General features: G+C 48.1%; 1 protein-coding gene across 11 annotated transcripts in view; it reads right to left on the bottom strand.

The window, feature by feature from the left end:
* Nucleotides 1–21457, bottom strand: part of AFAP1 (actin filament associated protein 1) — a 191586-nt gene that overhangs the window by 94739 nt on the left and 75390 nt on the right. For all 11 annotated transcript variants that reach the window (XR_012434603.1, XM_065544722.1, XM_074039357.1 and 8 more), the window contains one exon: nt 7766–7874. Coding sequence is in view for 10 of the 11 variants with exons in the window: in XM_065544722.1 (XP_065400794.1) it covers nt 7766–7874 (109 nt within the window). In the remaining variant the exon portion in view is untranslated. The remainder of the gene's footprint in view (nt 1–7765; nt 7875–21457) is intronic.

Here is a 21457-nt window from a genome sequence, read left to right as displayed (position 1 = left end):
GCCTGAAGTTCTGACGTCCAAGGGAGAAAGATGTCTCCCAGCTCAGGGAAAAGACAGGCCCATCGGCTTTCCTGTGTCTGTTCTCTCTGGGCCTCTAGCCTATCGGACGGTGCTGTCCACACTGAGGTTGGTCTTCCCCGTGTGGGCCACTCAGACCCACACGCCAGTGATCCCTGGAAACACCTCACAGATCCACCCAAAAATAATGCTTCACCAGTTCCCTAGGTCCTCCTAATCTAGTCAACTTCACACCTCACATGCACCACCACACTCTTCACCAGAAACTAGCTTCATGGGCAGGAATTGCTATCATAGTGTCGTGCTGATGAAATTAAGGAACACTCCAGTAAACTACTATTTTTCACTATAAAATGTTCATTCCAGAAAAAAACTGCATAAAAGCAATGGCAATCCCATACACACTGCACATCAGTGCCAGGAACGGTGCCCTGAGAAGGCGGTTAGGGTGTCACGACTTTCTAAGGGGCCATGCCTTCTCTCCACCCAAATTACATAAGAATTTATCTTTAAAAGGCACACGAACCACAGACAAAGGTTAAGTGATGAGCAGGTGTTCTCAAGGGGACTGGATGGCCACAGAGACCCTGCCTTTTCGTTTCAATGCACTGGTTTTGCTGAGGCCATAAGCAGGAGACCCATCAGGCCTCTGTCTTGGTTTCTGACCTCACTTTTCAGAGGCAGCAGAGAGAGGCTGGCAGAAAACATGGCTCCTCTGGGGCAGGAGCTGTGGCCCTCATTTCTCTTGGAGTTCTAGTTCTGGGCACAAGACTGAGCAAGCACAATATTAGATGTTTCACAATTAAAAAAAAAAAAAACTTGAATTGAAATTCAGCATAGAAAAATCAACAGAACAAAGGAAAGGAGTGGAAAAAGCACAGCCCTTCATCTATCAGTAAGTGTTTACTGAGCGCATATTACCTGCCAGATGCAAAACAGACAAAAGCCTTGGCCCTCTTTGTTCTCACACTTGGGTGAGGGGAAAGAGGACAAACGGGCTATCGGAGAGTAGGGATGTGTCCAAATAACACAACGCTGCAGTCTGGCTCCTTTCTGGAGCCGCTCCGTCAGGTCTCACTGTCGTTTCGTAAGAACGATGGCGGTGCTTTGCAGCTGTGTCTAGCGTTTTCAGACTCACAGAGGGCTTTCTCCTCGATCCTTCCGGCCGCCCCACACAACTCTGTGAAAGGCAAGGCATTTGGAGTGCAGAGAAAGTTCTCCATCCCACATCGTCACTTTGGCAATATCATTAAACACTTTTCTACTTGAGATTCTTACAGGATCAAAATACAAGAGCTATTTAAGGGCCACGAAGTTTTGAACAATGACTATCCTTCTGCATTACAGATGTTCTGCTCTTTCATGCTGCTGGGACAGTATAAAAGGGGCTGGGGTTGGCGGTGGAGGGCAGTGAGCAGGGGAGGAACAGGTGGTAGGTAAAGGGATGAGGAGAGAAGCCCTTAGAAGAACTCTGGCTTTAACTTTTGAGTGGGATGGGAAGCCATGAGAAGGCTGTGAATAGAGCAGAGATCTGACTTACGTTTGATAATGGCCAGTCTAAGTCCAAGATCTCACTCTAGAGGAATAGAGTAAGTCATTTAACTTATTTGAAACTCAGTGTCTTTAAGATAATCTTGTCTCTCTGAGAGTTATTGTGAGGATAAAATGAAGGACACAGGATACCTCCCTGTGAACCTGAAACTCCAGAAGCAGGTGTAACGTACTTGTGCACATGCCAATCCAACATCGGGGCCTGAGGAAGTGGGTGCTCATTATCAAAAACCAGCGGCATTACATAATGTATTTCATACACACACACACACACACACACACACACACACCCCATAACATCAGAAATGCCATTTCAGCCAATCCCCCTGGAGGAGGGAGAGGGAAGAGGGCAAAACAGAGGAATCAGAAAGCTGAAAATAAAACTGAAATCTACATCTGAAACCAAAACACCCAACGAGTGTTGTAGTGAGTTTATGCTATGTCAACGTAGCTAACTGGAACGCCACTTCCATTGCTCTGTATGGTCTGGGGTAGGGTTGGCCTCAAGAGAAGCTGTGAGGGACCTGGAAGGAAAGAAGGAAACAAGTAGGCCCATCTCTGAGGCCAGCACAGGGCGCCAGGCCCTGCGGAAGCTCTGGTACGCTGCACACCCTGCTGGTGTGGGGCAGCCATGGGCTCAGGTCCCCCCGCTGCTTGCTGCAAGCTCTCCTGCTTCAGTGTTTTGGACAACTCCAGAGCCAAGGGTACCTGCATCTTGTGTGGGTCACTCGTGTCACTGAGTCTGGAGGAACTCATAGATGAGTTGCAGTTTGACCTCATGGGTTTCCATTTACCCTTGACCTCCTGCGCTTCACGGCCAGCTTTCCTTCCAGAGGGTGGGTCCTACCAGGTGCTCAGGCCACAGTCACCCACAGACTTCAACAGCTTCCGCAAGTGTGCAAGGCTAATCTAGAATAAGTCTTCTATCCACATCGTAACGGTTCTGCTTTTCTGATGAACCCTAACTGCTCCGCAGGCTAGTAATGGACACTCTGGCAGGCTCACCCAGCGGAGGTGAGTGTGGACCTCTGGGAGTCTGGAGCACGGCTACACCATCCTTTACAGAGAACCACCTTAGTTCTGAGGAACTACTTTCGGCTAGCGAAGCCCTGGCAGAGACGTCAGGCTTCACCATGGGGCACCAAGAGAAGAGGAAACCTAAGCCGCCCTGCATGGCCCACAGGCTCTCTGACCCATGAAGGGGCACTCCATCCTCAAATCAAAGCGGGTGTGTGAGAGCAGGCTCCATCCACGCCAGAAGACGTGAGTGAGCAAGGAGCCCTTAGTCCTGTGCGCTGCCTCCTCCCTCAACAACCATTCACGAACGCTGCCTAATGGTTTAGTTGGATGACTGACAATGGAGAGAAACATGATTAAAAAACAGGTAACAAACAACTGGTCTGCAGAAGATGCTGTCAACAGACCTTCACAAATGGGCACATGATGTAAACAGACCTCAGCAGAAGAGGATCTTGATACTCAGGTAAATACCACCACCCACTGTATCTACATCAGTCAGCCTCATTCCCCATACTCAGGTGAATACCACCACCCACCGTATCTACATCAGTCAGCCTCATTCCCCATACTCAGGTGAATACCATCACCCACTGTATCTACATCAGTCAGCCTCATTCTCCATACTCAGGTGAATACCATCACCCACTGTATCTACATCAGTCAGCCTCATTCTCCATACTCAGGTGAATACCATCACCCACTGTATCTACATCAGTCAGCCTCATTCTCCATACTCAGGTGAATACCACCACCCACTGTATCTACATCAGTCAGCCTCATTCCCCATACTCAGGTGAATACCATCACCCACTGTATCTACATCAGTCAGCCTCATTCCCCATACTCAGGTGAATACCACCACCCACTGTATCTACATCAGTCAGCCTCATTCCCCATACTCAGGTGAATACCACCACCCACTGTATCTACATCAGTCAGCCTCATTCCCCATACTCAGGTAAATACCACCACCCACTGTATCTACATCAGTCAGCCTCATTCCCCATACTCAGGTGAATACCATCACCCACTGTATCTACATCAGTCAGCCTCATTCTCCATACTCGGGTAAATACCACCATCCACTGTATCTACATCAGTCAGCCTCATTCTCCATATTCAGGTAAATACCATCACCCACTGTATCTACATCAGTCAGCCTCATTCTCCATACTCGGGTAAATACCACCACCCACTGTATCTACATCAGTCAGCCTCATTCCCCATACTCAGGTGAATACCATCACCCACTGTATCTACATCAGTCAGCCTCATTCTCCATACTCAGGTAAATACCACCATCCACTGTATCTACATCAGTCAGCCTCATTCTCCATATTCAGGTAAATACCATCACCCACTGTATCTACATCAGTCAGCCTCATTCTCCATACTCGGGTAAATACCACCACCCACTGTTTCTATATCAGTCAGCCTCATTCCCCAGACTTCTTGTCCAAATGGGCTCATGTACATGTGGACATGATGGCAGGAATAGAGGTTATGCATGAACTCAGCAACACGGACTTCACTCCTGGAAATTAATCCGACTCCAGGTACTTCCGAGTACCCTACCTGCCAACAGCAGACGCCAACATCAACCTCCCCACCCCACCCCTACGCCCTGACACCATCCCTGGGATATCAGCTGGCACCTCATGGCAGGTTGTTATCACTGGTCCACTTCCATCATGAAGAGATCATTAAAATAAATTTGCCTTCTAGGTCCACAGGGCCTTAGGGAATGTCCTGTTCTCCACGATGGGATCCCCACACCATTGCTTCTGACCAGGGAACTCATTTACAGCAAATGAAGTACACGACAATGGCTCTGTGCTCAGGAAATTCACTGACCTTGCCGCAGTCTCCAGCACCCTGAAGTCGCTTGCCCAATAGGTCAAAATACATATATTTTTAATATCCAGTTAGAGTGCCAACCAACTGGTGACAGCTTGTGGGCTTGGGGGCAACAGACTTCAGAGTATCTTCTGGCAATATAGGTTTTGACTTGGTGGTACTGTTTCTCCCACAGCCCAGACTCACAGCCCAAGAATCGAGGGGTGACACGCGAGGAGCCTCCTCTCCCTGTCACCCCCAGTGACCCACTAACGAAATGTTTGCTTTCCTTCCCTAAAATGCTGGACTGCATGGGTCTAAGGGCAAGACAGGGCAATGGTTTCATTAAACTGGAAGCAGAAGCTGCCACCTGGCCACACTGGGCTCCTCATGTCAGTAACAGGCAAAGAAGCGGCTCCGGCAGTGGCTGAGGTGACGGACCCCAACCGTGAGGAGCCGTTACCCCACAGTGGCATTACCCCACAGTGGCATTACCCCACAGTGGCATTACCCCACAGTGGGAGTAAGGAAGAACACTCAGGGGACCTGGAAGACCCCCTGAGTGCCCCCTCTGTGTTCTCACACCCTCTGATTAAAGTTAATGAAAAGTCATGGCCATCCAATACAGAAGTGCTACTGAAGGTCCAGACCCTGCAGGAAAGGAAGTCGGATCACCCACCAAGAAAAAAACCATGACCAACCGAGAGGTTTGCTGAGGGCAGCGGGAATACGAAAGGGACAATAGAAGGAAGTGGTCGATTCTAGCCATGAACACTGACCAGGTGTGGAGACTGAACCTGTTCTAGGCCTTTCTTCCTTGTTTTGATAAGAATATAACTGTGTACACAGAAATGAATTCTTCTTCCTCCCTCTCCCAGGCCCCTACCATCTCACATAAGAAGCGCTAACAGGAGTCAACCTTGTATTAGTATCTTGGAATCTGGTTTACAGGCTCTAGAAGAGAATGGATGTCATCCAAATGTTGGACAAAGGGGCTCTGTCTCCTCTGTGGGGAGTTGGGGATTTTCTGTCACCTGGGTGATGGTGAATTATGTTAGGCTCAACCATGCGCTGCTCGTCTCTACTTGGAAACTCAGTGTGGCTAAAAGAGGTATGCATGGGTACCAAGTTGACCAAAGATAAACTGTGGTGGTTTTCTACTGTATCAACCTAGCAAGGCTGGAATCACACTTCCCAAAATTCCCTTTCTTAGATGATTCTGGGCTAGGGTGGCCCTGAGAGAAATCTGGGAATGATGTGGAGGGCAGAGGGAAGCAGTGGCCCCAGACTGCAGGTTGGCATGGGGACAGGGACTGCTGCAGCTCACGTGGGCTGTTGCCGGTCACCCGTGCCATCGGGAGAGACGCAGGCTCCCGTCTGTCTGTCCCTCCTCTTCCCCAATCCTCATCCAGCTTTCTTCCCAGCTGCCAGCCTGACCAGACACAGCAGAAACTGCCTGTGCTTCTTCCAAGGAAGAAGTTCTCACAACTGCAGACGGCCTCATTCCTTCAATAAACTCCTCCCTCCGTGACATGTGAAACGGATTGGCTTCTCCGATGAGACCACAACCCACATAGGTTCGACAAAACCATCTCAAAGTTCGTATCTAACTGAGGGCCATATGATCCTGAACTGAGCAGACAAGTCAACCACCGGCTATTGCTCTGCAAGGGAGGGGCGGCTGTGTCCTGGGGCTATCAACTGAGCGTCCCACGGCAGACTTGTGATTGGAGAAGCCACTGTGCGCCATCACTGCTGTCTCCTCATTCCCCAGGCCTGAGTTCCCCGGTCCCCTTTTCTTCCGGACTCAGCGGCTGAGGAACAGCACCCCTGAAGGGGCCGTGACCTGCCAGCTATGTGCAGCTCCTCCGAATGAAAATGACCAACAGCCCCCAAAATCAAACAATCCCGTTTCCAGCCTTGAAAGTACCCTGCAGGGGGAAGGCCGGAGACAAACGTTCCAAATGCTAGAAAATACCCTCAAGAAGAAAGCATACTTGCCTTTACTCACTGCCATTACAAAGAAAGGAACCCAGTGAAGTTCTGAGTTGTATCAAGACATTTAATTTGTTTTCCCATTAATCTACTGTCTTCTTAAAGAGTTGATAAATTATTCTCAAAACCGAAAAATCCATGACCACCTTATCAGAACTACCCCTTTTCTCATCCAGAGCACAACAACTGTGTATTGACACTCGGCCCAGTCTATGCCTCGACTGCTCTAGAAGCTGATGAGACAGGCAAGGAGGAGCAGCCGGCGCCCTCAGGGGCATGCAGTCCTGCTGGCCTGGCTTCTCCACAGCCCTTCTCCGCACTCAGAGAAGCATGCCAACAGGGGAATCTCCTGTAACAACCTCCTTCCAGTCATCAAGACAGATCCTGCTTTGGTGGAATAACTGTGCTCGTAGCCTGCCGAGGAGAGAAAGATCTGAAATGCAAAGTCTCTATGTGGCGGGTAACAGTATAACAACGTTGGGGAAAAGGAGAGTATTTCCCTTAGGAGACAGATAAGGCTGGAGACCACGCACAGAAGCCTCCTGAGTACAATCAGCAACCACTCTGTCACTTTCACTTACCTACCTTTCGTTTTTAAAACGCAAGCTGGATTCCGTAAGTTGACATACATTCAGGTATTCAACTTTCTTATGAGATGGTAGCTCCCTGCCTGACAGATGCTGAAAGGAGACATGGAGCCACCAATTCAAAAATGAATTCCGGAGATTCAACATCAGCACGTCACGCTTCATCTGAACTTGAAGCTGGGTACTAGCAAACAGGTACTTCTGAGTGCTACCAACAGGCCACTAACTGGGGCCAGGAGAACCAGGGCTTAGCAAAAATCATCTAATAGAATCTGTACCCCAAAAAAAAGAAAAAACCAAAAGTCTATGACCAAGATGCCTGTTTGTGTTGTACCCAATTATTTCCAGCCCGATAGCCAGCCTGGTGGAAAATGCTCTAATCGTGGGAGGATGGGTGCAGCCCAAGAAGGTCAAAGACTAAGGAAATGGGGGCTGTAGCACACACCAAAACATATACCACAAATTGCCATTTCTCTTCTGCAAAGATGATGCCTGTTGCCACAGCAATAAGCATTCACTACCTTTGAGTCACAAGGAAGACAGCAATTGGAATAGAGGCTTGTACGTGAGTGTCCTTCCTTAGTCTTGGTGTCCTTCTCAAAACCTTTCCTGTACTGACAACCTCTTTGGGTTCAAAAAGCACTTGGCCCGTGGTGGTTTATAATGCCCTGTTCCCCTTCCTACCCAGAAAGGGGACAGGCTCTGCAACAGTCCTGCCAATCACAAAGGCAGCGTGCTGGGCGGGGCTGGCCACTCACTTGATGTGATGTATTCCGGAGCTTTTCCGGGGCTCAGCGGCACAGCTTCCTCATAATAACCTTCTGGGAGGGAGGACGTTGGCAATGGCGGAGGCCCACTGTCAGGAGGCTGAGGAAGAAAGGAAAAGCGACACAGAAATTAGCGTGACAGTTAGAAGGAAATTCTGGATTTCCAATTAATGAATGTGGCCAGTCTTTTCCTCTTTCCTTTGTAAAGGCTTCGGAAAAGAGAACCTCATCCTACAAAGAGGTTTGGAAGGCCGGTCCTGATGTGTCTCTCTTACTTTCCTGCGTGCATTCATGCCCCAGCCCCGGCCACACGCCGTCCGGTCCACACCAAATCTCCGGGTTCAGCGTGTGCAGCAGTCTCATTGGAGTATCCACGACACGGAATTCCCCTTCCCCCATGTAGGACTGGGCCTGTTCAGATGCTGCTGCCCCAGGGGTCTGAGACAGCGTCTGCGTTCTCCTTTATCCCCACACACACCAACCCTCGCAGGCCTCAGACGCAGACTCTGGGACTCCATGGCCCTGCCACAGGCGGTGGGCTCCTGGGACACAGATGCTCAGGTGCACCCAGCACTCATTACAGAGTGAGCTGGTGAGCCACACTGGCTGAGTGCATGAGTGAGGCCTGCCCACATTCTCACTATATCCCTACTGTGTGCTAGGAAAACTTCAAAAAAAAAAAAAAATCAGCTGGGAGCCACTCTCCAAAACAAAGTAGAAGTTATTCTCCAGAGACGGAATCTACTCCTTATTAAAACCAATCATGTCACTTTTTTTTCTTTTTGTTTTTGAGTTGGAGTCTCGCTCTGTCACCCAGGCTGGAGTGCAGAGGCACGATCTCTGCTCACTGCAAGCTCCACCTCCCAGGTTCACGCCATTCTCCTGCCTCAGCTTCCCGAGTAGCTGGGACTACAGGCGCCCGCCACCACGCTCGGCTAAGTTTTGTATTTTTAGTAGAGACGGGGTTTCACAGTGTTAGCCAGGATGGTCTTGAACTCCTGACCTCGTGATCCGTCTGCCTCAGTCTCCCAAAGTACTGGGATTACAGGCGTGAGCCACCGTGCCTGGCCCATCACAATTTTTTAACAAACTCAGAGACTGAAACACTCTCTGGTTGTGAAGCCACAGCCTTAGAATATGGACAAGCTGGGGGCTCACTCCATGCCTCGGGACAACCTACATCCCACCTGGCCTTTAGGACTCTGCTCGGGTCCCCTCTTTTCTTAAATGTTCCTGATGGCTCTGAACCACCCCAGCCTCTCCCTCCTAAGACCATCTACAGGACTTGTTGGTGTGTCTCTCACTGGTTCTTCTGCCAACAGAGGCGGCTGAATGGCAGGAAAGCCAGCATTCGCCCAGCATCTGCAATCTGCCCAGCACTGTGCTAGACACTTCTGCACTGGCTACAGGAACGTCAATCTATCCATGCAGGAATCCTTCAGGCAACGCATTCTATTACACTATATTTTACAGATACAGAAGTTGAGGCTCAGAATCTAAATCTGCTCAGACACTAGTAACTGCCAGCTGGAGTTTTCAAACACCAGGTCTGTCTGTTAGAGACCTTTTTAATATTCATATTCTCTCTCTCCCCTCTTTTTCGTATGAACAGCATGCAACAATTTCCCACTACCTAGATTCTGTAAACAAGCTGGGAAGAGGTATGTCACAAGGAATGGAACAGAGCAGAGGCCCCAAATTAAAATCTACTCAGTTACAGTTCCAAGTAGAACAAGGTTCTATTGAAAGTCTGGGGCTGTTGTGTTTTTTTAACGTAAACTCTCCAGAAAGTGTAACTCCGTCGCTTTCCATGTAACTCATCTCTGAAGCCAAGAAGTCCTTTGTGAATGACTAATCACCCACTGCAGACTCAACCCACTCCTTCCTCTCACCAGATGAAGAAGAGAACTCACTCCAGACCATCTGCACAACATTTCTTCAGGGACTCACAGACAGTTACCTCCCTCCCGCCCCCAGTCCTTGTTCCCGAGGCTAAATAACTCCAATTCCTTTGCACCCCTATCAGAAGGCTGGCTTCCCAAACTGTCATCATAGTGTGGCATTAGGCTGGACCATCTCCAGGTCCTTCATATCATCCTACAGAGGCAACAGAACCTGACACATGGGGCCCAGCACCAGGCAAGGTCTGTACAGGAGTCCATATCCAAGTTAAAATCTCTGCTAGCTGCTTTTGGAAAAGAGCTGCTTGATTCACTGAGTATCTTTTATTCCTGAGACGCCGCATATTCCAACCTCCTTTTAGCATGGTCAAACAATCAAACTACTCATGTCCCAGAAAAGCACGACAAATAGCTGAATCAAACAAACGTCTGTGAACTAGTACAGGTCAGACTCCTTTCCTCAGTGCCCCAAGGAACTTACTCTCTGAATCGATGGGGTTCTGAGTAGACGCTTTCAAACCCTATTGGTGGTCATGTACTTGGCACAACCTTTTGAGTATGCCCTTAGATCCAATAATTCCACTTCTAGAAACATATGTCAGAAGGGTCAATTGGTCACATGAGAAAAAAACCACATAAGGATGTTCAATAAAAGTTTGTTGGCCAACAAATACATGAAAAAATGCTCGTCATCACTGGCCATCAGAGAAATGCAAATCAAAACTAAAATGAGATACCGTCTCACACCAGTTAGAATGGCAATCACTAAAAAGTCAGGAAACAACAGGTGCTGGAGAGGATGTGGAGAAATAGGAACACTTTTACACTGTTGGTGGGATTGTAAACTGGTTCAACCATTGTGGAAAATAGTATGGCGATTCCTCAAGGATCTAGAACTAGAAATACCATATGACCCAGCCATTCCATTACTGGGTATATACCCAAAGGATTATAAATCATGCTGCTATAAAGACACATGCACACGTATGTTTATTGCGGCACTATTCACAATAGCAAAGACTTGGAATCAACCCAAATGTCCATCAGTGACAGACTGGATTAAGAAAATGTGGCACATATACACCATGGAATACTATGCAGCCATAAAAAAGGATGAGTTCGTGTCCTTTGTAGGGACACGGATGCTGCTGGAAACCATCATTCTCAGCAAACTATCACAAGAACAGAAAACCAAACACCGCATGTTCTCACTCATAGGTAGTAACTGAACAATGAGATCACTTGGCCTCTGGAAGGAGAACATCACACACCAGGCAGGGCCTATTATGGGGAGTGGCGGGGGGAGGGATGGCATTGGGAGTTATACCCGATGTAAATGATGAGTTGATGGGTGCTGACGAGTTGATGGGTGCAGCACACCAACATGGCACAAGTATACATATGTAACAAACCGCACGTTATGCACATGTACCCTAGAACTTAAAGTATAAAAAAAAAGAAACATCACATAAAAAAAAAAGCCCTTAAAAAAAAAAAAGTTTGTTTAGTAAAATCTAAAACAATCTAAATGTTCAAGAGAAGAATGCTCAGATGTACTGCTACATCCAGATAGACATTTAAAAGGCCAGTGCATGTGTATGGCCATTGACTTTATTAACCTCTAAGAGATACTGCTGAATGAAAGAACACAGGTGTACTATGACCCCTCTACGTAAGAGGTGAGTGTCTGTGCTTACATACACACAAAGGCAGAAGGTCCTTCACCAAGAGTGCTCCTAGTGGTTCCTCTTTCTATATGCAATCTGGAACGCTTGCCTTTTCTGCCTAGAATGACATTTTAAAAATCATTTTAAAAAATAAAACCACTTTCATTTTGAAATAATACCCCCTCAGAAAATAATACTGCTAGAGAGTCGCTCCACTCTCAATACCACTTATCGTTGAAATCGACCACAGGGGTTTCAGACACTTCAGGCTTGTTAAAGTCAAACAGAAGAAGGGGCGAAAAGATGAGCAAACTGTCACTTACCGCCACTGCTTTCAGAGGATCAAGTCTTTCCAATCCTTTCCAATATATAAGAACTCACTGAAAGCACAAGTAACGGAATTCTAAAAAGTACACAGCAGGGAAGGCAGGTTTCCCACAGGGGCCACGGGGAAGCAGAAGCCAGGCAGGAAGTAAGAGAGTCGGGCGAAGGGAGGAAGACGCAGGTGCACAGCCACTCACATCCAAGGCCAGGTTGTTCCTGCACCTCTGCAACCTTGCCAAGACTCCACGTCCCCATTCCCTCACCTAGAACAAGGGCATCGTGTCAGAACAACCTCCAGGGCCCACCCCAGCTCTGAGAGTCCAATTCCAGCATTCTTATAAAGTTACAGGTCCACAGACAACAAAGCCAACTTTACCTCTTCCAAAATTCCATTGGCAGCCTACCCTGTGTCTTCCCAAAGGATAAAGAACATGCGAATCTCTGGGCAGAGCAAGTCCCTCAAATGTACAACTGAGTGGCAGCCCCACACACCACTGTGGAGTCACTCAACTCTCCCCCACTATCAGGAGAGACCCAGTCCGTGCACATGCCCCTAACACGTCTTGCATCTGGCCCCACTGTTTCTTGGGCTGCCACTCACAAAACACAAGCTATGGCAACAAGGATCCTTGGGCCGGGCGCAGTGGCTCACGCCTGTAATCCCAGCACTTTGGGAGACCTAGGCGGGCAGATCACAAGATCAAGAGTTCGAGACCAGCCTGGCCAACATGATGAAATCCTGTCTCTACTAAGAATACAAAAATTAGCTCGGCGTGGTGGCAGGGCTCCTGTAATCCCAGCTACTCAGGAGGCTGAGGCAGGAGAATTGCTTGAACCTGGGAGGTGGAGGTTGCAGTGAGCCAACATTGCTGCGCTGCACTCCAGCCTGGGTGACAGAGCAAGACTCTGTCTCAAAAAAAAAGAAAACAAGGGTCCAAATTCTAACCACCATGGCATCTTTTGACACTTAAAAAGAAGTATGAGAAACTACCTTCCTTAGAGAAGGACTGATCTTCACCCCTGCTGTGCCCTAGAAATAAGACAGAACCGGCACCCTGCCAGTGACTAGGTAACTCTCAAATTCACTCAAAGATTTCTCCCTCAAATTAATACTTAAGTAAAAGCTCCCGAACCTGTTGGTTCAGAAAATCTTATCTACCTTCAGGTATCATAAATTTCTGCTGTAAGGTCTCCATCTGGCATTAGAGAAAACTAGTATTTACACAATAGCACAGTAATATAACCTAGGCTTGCGGGCTTATAGTACTGGCCATAACTTTAATTCCCGTCTTTTAGACAGGAAAGCCCATTGATATCTGTCTTTGCTACTTTAAGGAAAAGCAAATTCTTCAAACAAAAAGAGAATTCACAGAGAATTATCTTTCCAATAATAATAATAACAGCCATGGTAGGAGGATTGCTTGAAGCTAGGAGTTCAAGACCAGCCTGGGCAACATGGCAAAAATCCCATTTTTACAAAAAAAAATACAAAAATTAGCCAGGCATGATGGTGCACACCTATAGTCCCAGCTGCTAGGGAGGCTGAGGTGGGAGGATTGCTCAAATCCAGGAGGTTGAGGCTATAGTGAGCCATGATCATGCCATTGCACTCCAGCCTGGGTGACAGAGTGAGATGCTATCTCAAATAAATAAATAATTGTTTGTAACATGATATGTTATAAATATAGTAATAATTATTATTGTTATTACTACAGGTGGAGGATCTCTTTTCCAAAACGCTTGGGACCAGAAATGTTTCTGATTTTGATTTTTTTGGGGGGGAAGGGGGGATTTTGGAATATTTGCATTATGTACTTACTGCTTAAGCATCCCAAATCCAAAAATCCAAAATCCAGAATGCTCCAAAATCCAAAACTTTTTTTTAGCACTGACATGATGCTCAAAGGACATGTTCATTGGACCATTTCAAATTTCCAGATTCACGACGCTCAACCTGTACTGACCACTCGCCTACAAGGTGTCAGCCACTGTCCTGGGATGCTCGATACATATTTTCTCTCGTTCAGAAAATAACACTCAGATGTCAGCATCTCAACTGTGATTTCACAGATGAGGACACCGAGGCTCAAGAGATTAAAGACCCTGCCCGGGGCTGGACATGCGCATCCACAGAAGTCAGTCTGCTGACCTGGAAGCTGCTGCACAACAGCGCGGTGCTCCTGCAGCCTCAGCACCTACCCCGCGGGGGCCCAGCGGACAAGACGTGAGGAAGGAACCAACGACCCGAACAACCAAGACTGCACAGGTCCAGACCTTTTGCTCCCATATCACACAGCACGAGCAGAGGCGTCATTTCTTAGGAAGACTCCCCTCCCCGCGCCCAAGGCAGACCCAGCACCTTCACGCCTTTGGCTGCCGCTTGCCTAGCTCGCCTCGCCTCACCCGCCGCGTGGCAGGCACTCCACCCTCTGTCTGCTGCTCCCCACCTTCTTCTCTACCCCTGCCCCGATCTGTTGCTTAGTCCTTTCCAGGAAAACACCAATAAATGACAAGAGCTGATCTTAGCTGAGAAATATATACACCTAGCATTTGAAATCCCTTTCTGACTTTAATTTTAAATATACAGTGACACCTCCAGATTCTGTTTTTCTGCTAAAACGGATTAAAATCTGTTAAGAGTAACAGCCAATCTGAAATAAGAAAATCAGGGCTCAAGTTCCAATTCTATCACATATTGACACAACCCTTTTCTAACCGACGTGAGTATTTTAGCAGCACCCTACGGCATTCGTGCCATAATCTAAACTTCCTGTGCAACTGCTCGTCTGCAGGAAGGAATCCATGCCACTGAGGGAAACTGAGGATAATAAAATTTTATAGTTTAAGCTGCAAAAACGGTTTCAATCCTAACACTAAGAATTCTGAGTACACACTCTTCTTGGCAAAATGCAAGTCTGTATCCAAATTACACCCCAATCCATTGTGATCACTGTTAAGTCTGCATTCCACACAGCGCTTGAGTAAACACTGGGAAGATTGTCTCACATATTTTCTTCAAGTTTCTCTCCTTTTACTTATGCATGACAAAGAATGAAAGCCCTGTGGGGCCATGTCATCTCCGCTCCCTTTTCTACCAGCAGGCAGGCATCCAGATGGAAGGCGAGGCGGCCCACCAGGGGCGGAAACAGGATAGAGTGGAATCCAGCCATAAAGTGAATTGAAAACAAAGATGCCACTGGGATTATACATGAGCCAAACTCCGAGATTCCTGAAAGACGGGTGGAAAAGGCAAACAAGATGGCTCAGATCCACCAAAGGGTCACATCTTACGCCACGGGAAAACGAATGATTTTCTTGTTTTAAATCATGGGCTTTAGCCCCAACTCTGCAACTGGTAAAAAAGCCAACTTTGTCACATAATCTCAAAGAGCCTCATAATGTCATCTGTCAAACAGAGATAACAAGGTTGCTGTGAAAGTACCTGAGAAAGGGCGAAATGCATCGATGGGAAGACGGTAACACCTGATATCAAAACTTCACTATTTCAGGTCGAGTGTGGTGGCTCACATCTGTAGTCCCCGCTACTCAGGAGGGTGAGGTGGGAGGATCACTTAAGCCCAGGAGTTCAAGACTAGCCTGGGAAACATGGCAAAACCCTGTCTCCACCAAAAAAAATACAAAAATTAGCCAGGTGTGATGGTGTGCCTCTGTAGTCCCAGCTACTAGGGAGGCTGAGGTAAGAGGATCACTTGAGCCTGGGAGTCAAGGCTGTAGTGAGCTGTGATCATGCCACTGCACTCCAGTCGGAGCAACAGAATGAGACCCTATCTCAAAAAAACAAACAAAAAACTTCACCGTTTCCTTGAGACGGTGGATGCCAGGGGCAGGAGGTAGGGGGTGAGGGGAGAATGGGAAGTTAGTGTTTAAGGAGGACAGAGTTTCCATTTGAGATAAAGTAGGGAGCTGGATGGTGGTGATGGCTCCACAATACTATGAACATACTTCATGATACTTAACTGTCATTTTAAGTGTATTGAACTGTACACTTAAAATGGTTAAAATGGTAAATGTTATGTTATGGGTATTTTACCACAATAAAAGGAAACTTCGCTATAATCTGCTGGCATAAAAAAGTATCACGTTTACATAAGCTCTGGTCCTAAAATACCAACGAATTAAGTTGCTCCCTGCTACCCCTTGAAACATGATATAACCTCAGGCTGTTTACCAAATGAAAATATATCCAGAAAATGCCTTGATCTAGAATTGTATGTACTGCATCATAGCCCCAAAAGGAGCCTAGCTTGCTCTTTTTTCTCCTGAGCCGTGAAGATCTGAGATACCCCTATGTTTAGGCGCAATATGCTATGCTGAAGAAGGGTGGGGGAGCAGCAGAAATGGCGCTTATCCAGTTAGACACCTTTAGCAAGCCGGCTGCTTGCGAGCTGGGCAGTGGGTGAAGGCAGCCAACATCTACACAGATGGGATCTGTTTCCCAGGACCTGGGGCTCACCTTTTCAAATGCTCTTTCAGCACTTGCTGCAAATGAAATGCAATCAGTCTGATAGTTGCACAGCTCTCCCTTGAAACAAAGATGAGAATCTTTTGAAAAGCACAGGCCAAGAGCGATGGCTCACGCCTCTAATCCTAACACTTTGGGAGGCCGGGGCATGTGGACTGCCTGAGCCCAGGAGTTTGAAACCAGCCTGGGCAACATGGTGAAAACCCTGTCTCTACTAAAAATACAAAAATTAGCCGGGCAGGGTGGCGCGCGCCTGTAGTCCCAGCTACTCGGGAGGCTGAGGTGGGAAAATTGCACGAACCAGGGAAGCAGAGGTTGCAGTGAGCCCGGATCGCGCCGCTGCACTCCAGCCTGGGCGACAAAGTGAGACTGTCTCAAAAAAAAAAGAAAAGAAAAGAAAAGCAAGAATAGAAAAGAAAAGCACAGCGCTTCCCACAAACAGTGTTTTTGAATAGATGCATATTTTAGCCTATCCAAGTCTCCCCTTGAAAAGCCAGGAGGATAAAGCAGAATGTGAAACATGCTACATCCCTCACTTGTGACTTCAAAGATTCAGATGTTCAAGATTTTCACGCTACACACACAATCTACTCTCCTGCAAGCACTTCCAAAGACACATTAGCCAGGTGGAAAGAAGCACCATGTCACACGGGGCACCTCAGGCTTTATTAACTATTGAATAAAGGCATGAAGCACTCCTAGGCACTAAAAAGGATAAAAAGGTAAAAGATAACCTTATTTGTTAAAGAGTTTATACCATGAAACACTATGACAAAAGGCAATATTCAGTTCATGCCACAAACGAGGTAAAAATAAAGTGCACTCGTGGTTCAATGCATGGGAAATAGAACCTAGCTGAAGCAAATCGTACACTGAAAGTGCCCTTCGACGGCTACTGTCTGTTTCACAATACATCCCCAACTTCTCATCACAACCCACAGGTCCTTTGTAATGTAGTCTCTGCAGAGAAATCTGGCCTCATGTGTGGATTTCCTGCCCAAATCCCATTATCCAGCAAGGCAGAGCTATCTGCAACGCTCCTAGTATACCTGGCTGTTTTTCTGGCTTGTGCTTTAATTTACAGCACACCCTCTGCCTGGCACAGCTGCCTACCCATTCCATCTTAACCCCACAATAAGCAAATTCTCTTGAAAGTCAATTCACCAATAGCAAAACAGCCAACTAGCCCAAAGCCAATTCACTAAAGGCAAACTTAATGTACTTAATGACTAGCTGACTTGCTGAATCCCAAATTCAGCTGGAAGAGTAGCAGTGATTAAAAAAAACTATCAGAGGGCCGGGCGCGGTGGCTCACGCCTGTAATCCCAGCACTTTGGGAGGCCGAGACGGGCGGATCACGAGGTCAGGAGATCGAGACCATCCTGGCTAACACGGTGAAACTCCGTCTCTACTAAAAATACAAAAAATTAGCCAGGCATGGTGGCAGGCACCTGTAGTCCCAGCTACTCGAGAGGCTGAGGCAGGAGAAGGGCCTGAATCTGGGAGGCGGAGCTTGCAGTAAGCTGAGATCGCACCACTGCACTCCAGCTCACACCTGTAATTCCAACATTTAAATCATTCATTTAAACTTAACATATTTAAAGCACATGTAATGTATATCTTTTTAAAATTTTCTTACCTTAACCAACATTTTTGAATGACCAGTTATGATTATAACAGAAGGGCCTCATAAATACCTTAACCCAGGCTAGTTTGCCACAACCATTTTCCTGCCAAAGGCAGGAGCAGATCACAGGCCAGGGGAGAGCAAGAGATAAGGAGAGAGGATGAGAGAGGGAGAAAGAGGATGAATGAATGAATAAGTAATAAACTATATTGGAAGAAGACAACACAGAAACGAATCGATCATTCGATGGTTGAAAATGGTAGAAAATGCTGAGCAGTCATGAGAACTCTTCATCTGAAACTGGCATCCCTCCGCTCCACCCAGCAGGCATGTCAGGGACATGCAGTTTGGTCCGCAGCAGGTGGGAGGGTACTGCAGCAGCACTAGAGAAGAGTCCACGACAGTCACAGGACCACTGCTACTCTTCCAGCTGCTTCTTTTGTTTTGGTTTTGTGGTCTTGTTTTGTGTTGTTTTGTTTTTTGAGATGGAGTCTCGGTCTTGTTATGCAGGCTGGAGTGCAGTGGCTCGATCTCGACTCACTGCAACCTCCGCCTTCGGGGTTCAAGCGATTCTCCTGCCTCAGCCTCCCAAGTAGATGGGACTACAAGCACCCAACACCACGTCCAGCTAATTTTTTGGTTTTAGTAGAGACGGGGTTTCACCATGGTGGCCATGCTGGCTGGTCTCGAACTCCTGACCTTAGGTGATCCGCCCACCTTGGCCTCCCAAAGTGCTGGGATTACAGGTGTGAGCCACCACGCCCAGCAGGTTTTTGTTTGAGACGGAGTCTCGCCTGGTCTCCCAGGCTGGAGTGCAGTGGTGCCATCTTGGCTTATGGCAACCTCCACCTCCCGGGTTCAAGTGATCCTCCCACCTCAGCCTCCCAAGTAGCTGGGACCACACACAGCTGCACACCACCACACTCGGCGAATTTTTGTATTTCTTATAGAGGTGGAGTTTTGCTGTGTTGCCCAGGCTAGTCTTGAACTCCTGAGCTCAGGCGATCCACACGCCTCGGCCTCCCAAAGTGCTGGGATGACAGGTGTGAGCCAGCCCACCCAGCCCCGGCTGCTTCTAACTGTTCTCAGTTCCCGCTCCATCTCAGAACATCTTTCCCAATATGACATGTGACGATGAAATATAAGACCCATCACAGGGGAGCCAGAGATTCCAGACAATCTCACAAAGAAAAAATGAAAATAAACCAGAAGATGAAGCCAGAAAATGGAAGAACTACTGATTTCCCATCTAGCTCTTCATCTTTTAAATTAACAATTACATATTTCTGGACTTTAATATCACATTATATCTAAAAACAGCAAATGTGGCCAGGTGGGGTGGGTCACACCTGTAATCCTAGCATTTTGGGAGGCCAAGACAGGAGGATCACTGAAGGCCTGGAGTTTAAGACAGTAACACAGTGAGACCCTTTTTCAATTAAAAAAAAAAAAATTAAACATTTGGCTGGGCATGGTGGCTCACACCTGCAATCCCAGCTACTTGGGAGGCTGAGGAGAGAGGACTGCTTGAGTCCAAGATGTTGAGGCTGCAGTGAGCTATGGATGCGCCACTGCACTCCAGCCTGGGTGACAGGGCAAGACCCTACGGAGGAAGGAGGAAAGAGGAAAGAGGGGAGGGGAGGAGGGGAGTGGGGGAGGGGAGTGGGTGAGAGGAGAGGGGAGGGGAAGGGGGAGGGGAGTAGCAAAGGGGAGAGGAGGGAAGAGAAAAGGGCAGCATCAAAGGCCCCATCCACACCTGGTGAACCAGAATCTGTACTTTAAGATGGCTGGTGGTTAGCTGAAGGCTAAAGTTTGAAAAGTGCTGCTCTGGCCGGGCGCGGTGGCTCAAGCCTGTAATCCCAGCACTTTGGGAGGCCGAGACGGGCGGATCACAAGGTCAGGAGATCGAGACCATCCTGGCTAACACGGTGAAACCCCATCTCTACTAAAAAATACAAAAAAACTAGCCGGGCGAGGTGGCGGGCGCCTGTAGTCCCAGCTACTCGGGAGGCTGAGGCAGGAGAATGGCGTGAACCCAGGAGGCGGAGCTTGCAGTGAGCCGAGATCGGGCCACTGCACTCCAGTATGGGCAAGAGTGCCAGACTCCGCCTCAAAAAAAAAAAAAAAAAAAAAAAGAAGAAAAAGAAAAGTGCTGCTCTGAGGAGAGGTTAGAGTCCAGGACTTAAATATATCCTAAGCGGCCGGGCGCGGTGGCTCACGCCTGTAATCCCAGCACTTTGGGAGGCCAAGGCAGGTGGATCACGAGGTCAGGAGATCGGGACCCTCCTGGCTAACACGCTGAAAACCCGTCTCTACTAAAAATATAAAAAATTACGCCGGGGGCGGTGGCTCAAGCCTGTAATCCCAGCACTTTGGGAGGCCGAGACGGGCGGATCACGAGGTCAGGAGATCGAGACCATCCTGGCGAACACGGTGAAACCCTGTCTCTACTAAAAAATACAAAAAACTAGCCGGGCGCGGTGGCGGGCGCCTGTTGTCCCAGCTACTCGGGAGGCTGAGGCAGGAGAATGGCATGAACCCGGGAGGCGGAGCTTGCAGTGAGCTGAGATCCGGCCACTGCACTCCAGCCTGGGCGACAGAGCAAGACTCCGTCTCAAAAAAAAATAAAATAAAATAAAATAAAAAATAAAAAATTAGCTGGGCGCGGTGGCGGGCGCCTGTAGTCCCAGCTACTTGGGAGGCTGAGGCAGGAGAATGGCATGAACCCGGGAGGTGGAGCTTGCAGTGAGCTGAGATGTGCCACTGCACTCCAGCTTGGGCAACAGAGCAAGACTCTGTCTCTAAATAAATAAATATATAAATAAACAAATAAATCCTAAGCACTTGAGATATATTTGCTCTTTCCATCTCCTGGACAATCCTGGGGCACAGAGGTTACATTAATCTCCCCAAATCATACGAGAAGTCTGAGGCAGCATGGGAGTGGGAAGCAGGCGGCCTTGCTCCTGAACTGCCCCTGCGGCCTGTGGCCTCCCTGGACTCCGCTTTGCTGGACAGGCTCAACGCTCAGAGTCTTCTCCTGTCTGAAGCACGCTTGCATCTGATTTGCGGCCACACCTCTGAACTAGTATTGCTGAGAAAAGCATGAATTTGAAACAAGTGTTGCAAACTCTGCCCTCTCTACTTATTTTATTATGTTAAGTAAACCACACACCTTCACTGAGCCTCAAGGCCGGGCGCGGTGGCTCACACCTGTAATCCTAGCACTTTGGGAGGCCGAGGCGGGCGGATCACGAGGTCAGGAGATCGAGACCATCCTGGCGAACATGGTGAAACCCCGTCTCTACTAAAAATACAAAAAATTAGCCGGGCGAGGTGGCGGGCGCCTGTAGTCCCAGCTACTCGGGAGGCTGAGGCAGAAGAATGGTGTGAACCCGGGAGGCGGAGCTTGCAGTGAGCTGAGATCCGGCCCCTGCACTCCAGCCTGGGTGACAGAGCGAGACTCCATCTCAAAAAAAAAAAAAAAAAAAAATGAGTGTACATATGGTTCCCCTGGTAAGAAGTGCTAGGGGTTCTTCGAGGCCGAATTGTGGGAGTTAATGAGTTGTAATTTACGGTGGTGTGTGGCAGGCACTCCGTAAGTGCTCGTTTCCCTCTGTACCCACTGCAGTGAGAATCCCTGAGTCCCTCCAAGACTCCTGAGCACTGCGCCAGGCCCAG

The sequence above is a fragment of the Macaca fascicularis genome, chromosome 5, assembly GCF_037993035.2.
Source record: "Macaca fascicularis isolate 582-1 chromosome 5, T2T-MFA8v1.1".
Classification (NCBI taxonomy): Eukaryota; Metazoa; Chordata; class Mammalia; order Primates; family Cercopithecidae; genus Macaca; species Macaca fascicularis.
The sequence above is the reverse complement of the archived record's forward strand: the minus strand, read 5'-3'. Positions and strand labels throughout refer to the sequence as shown.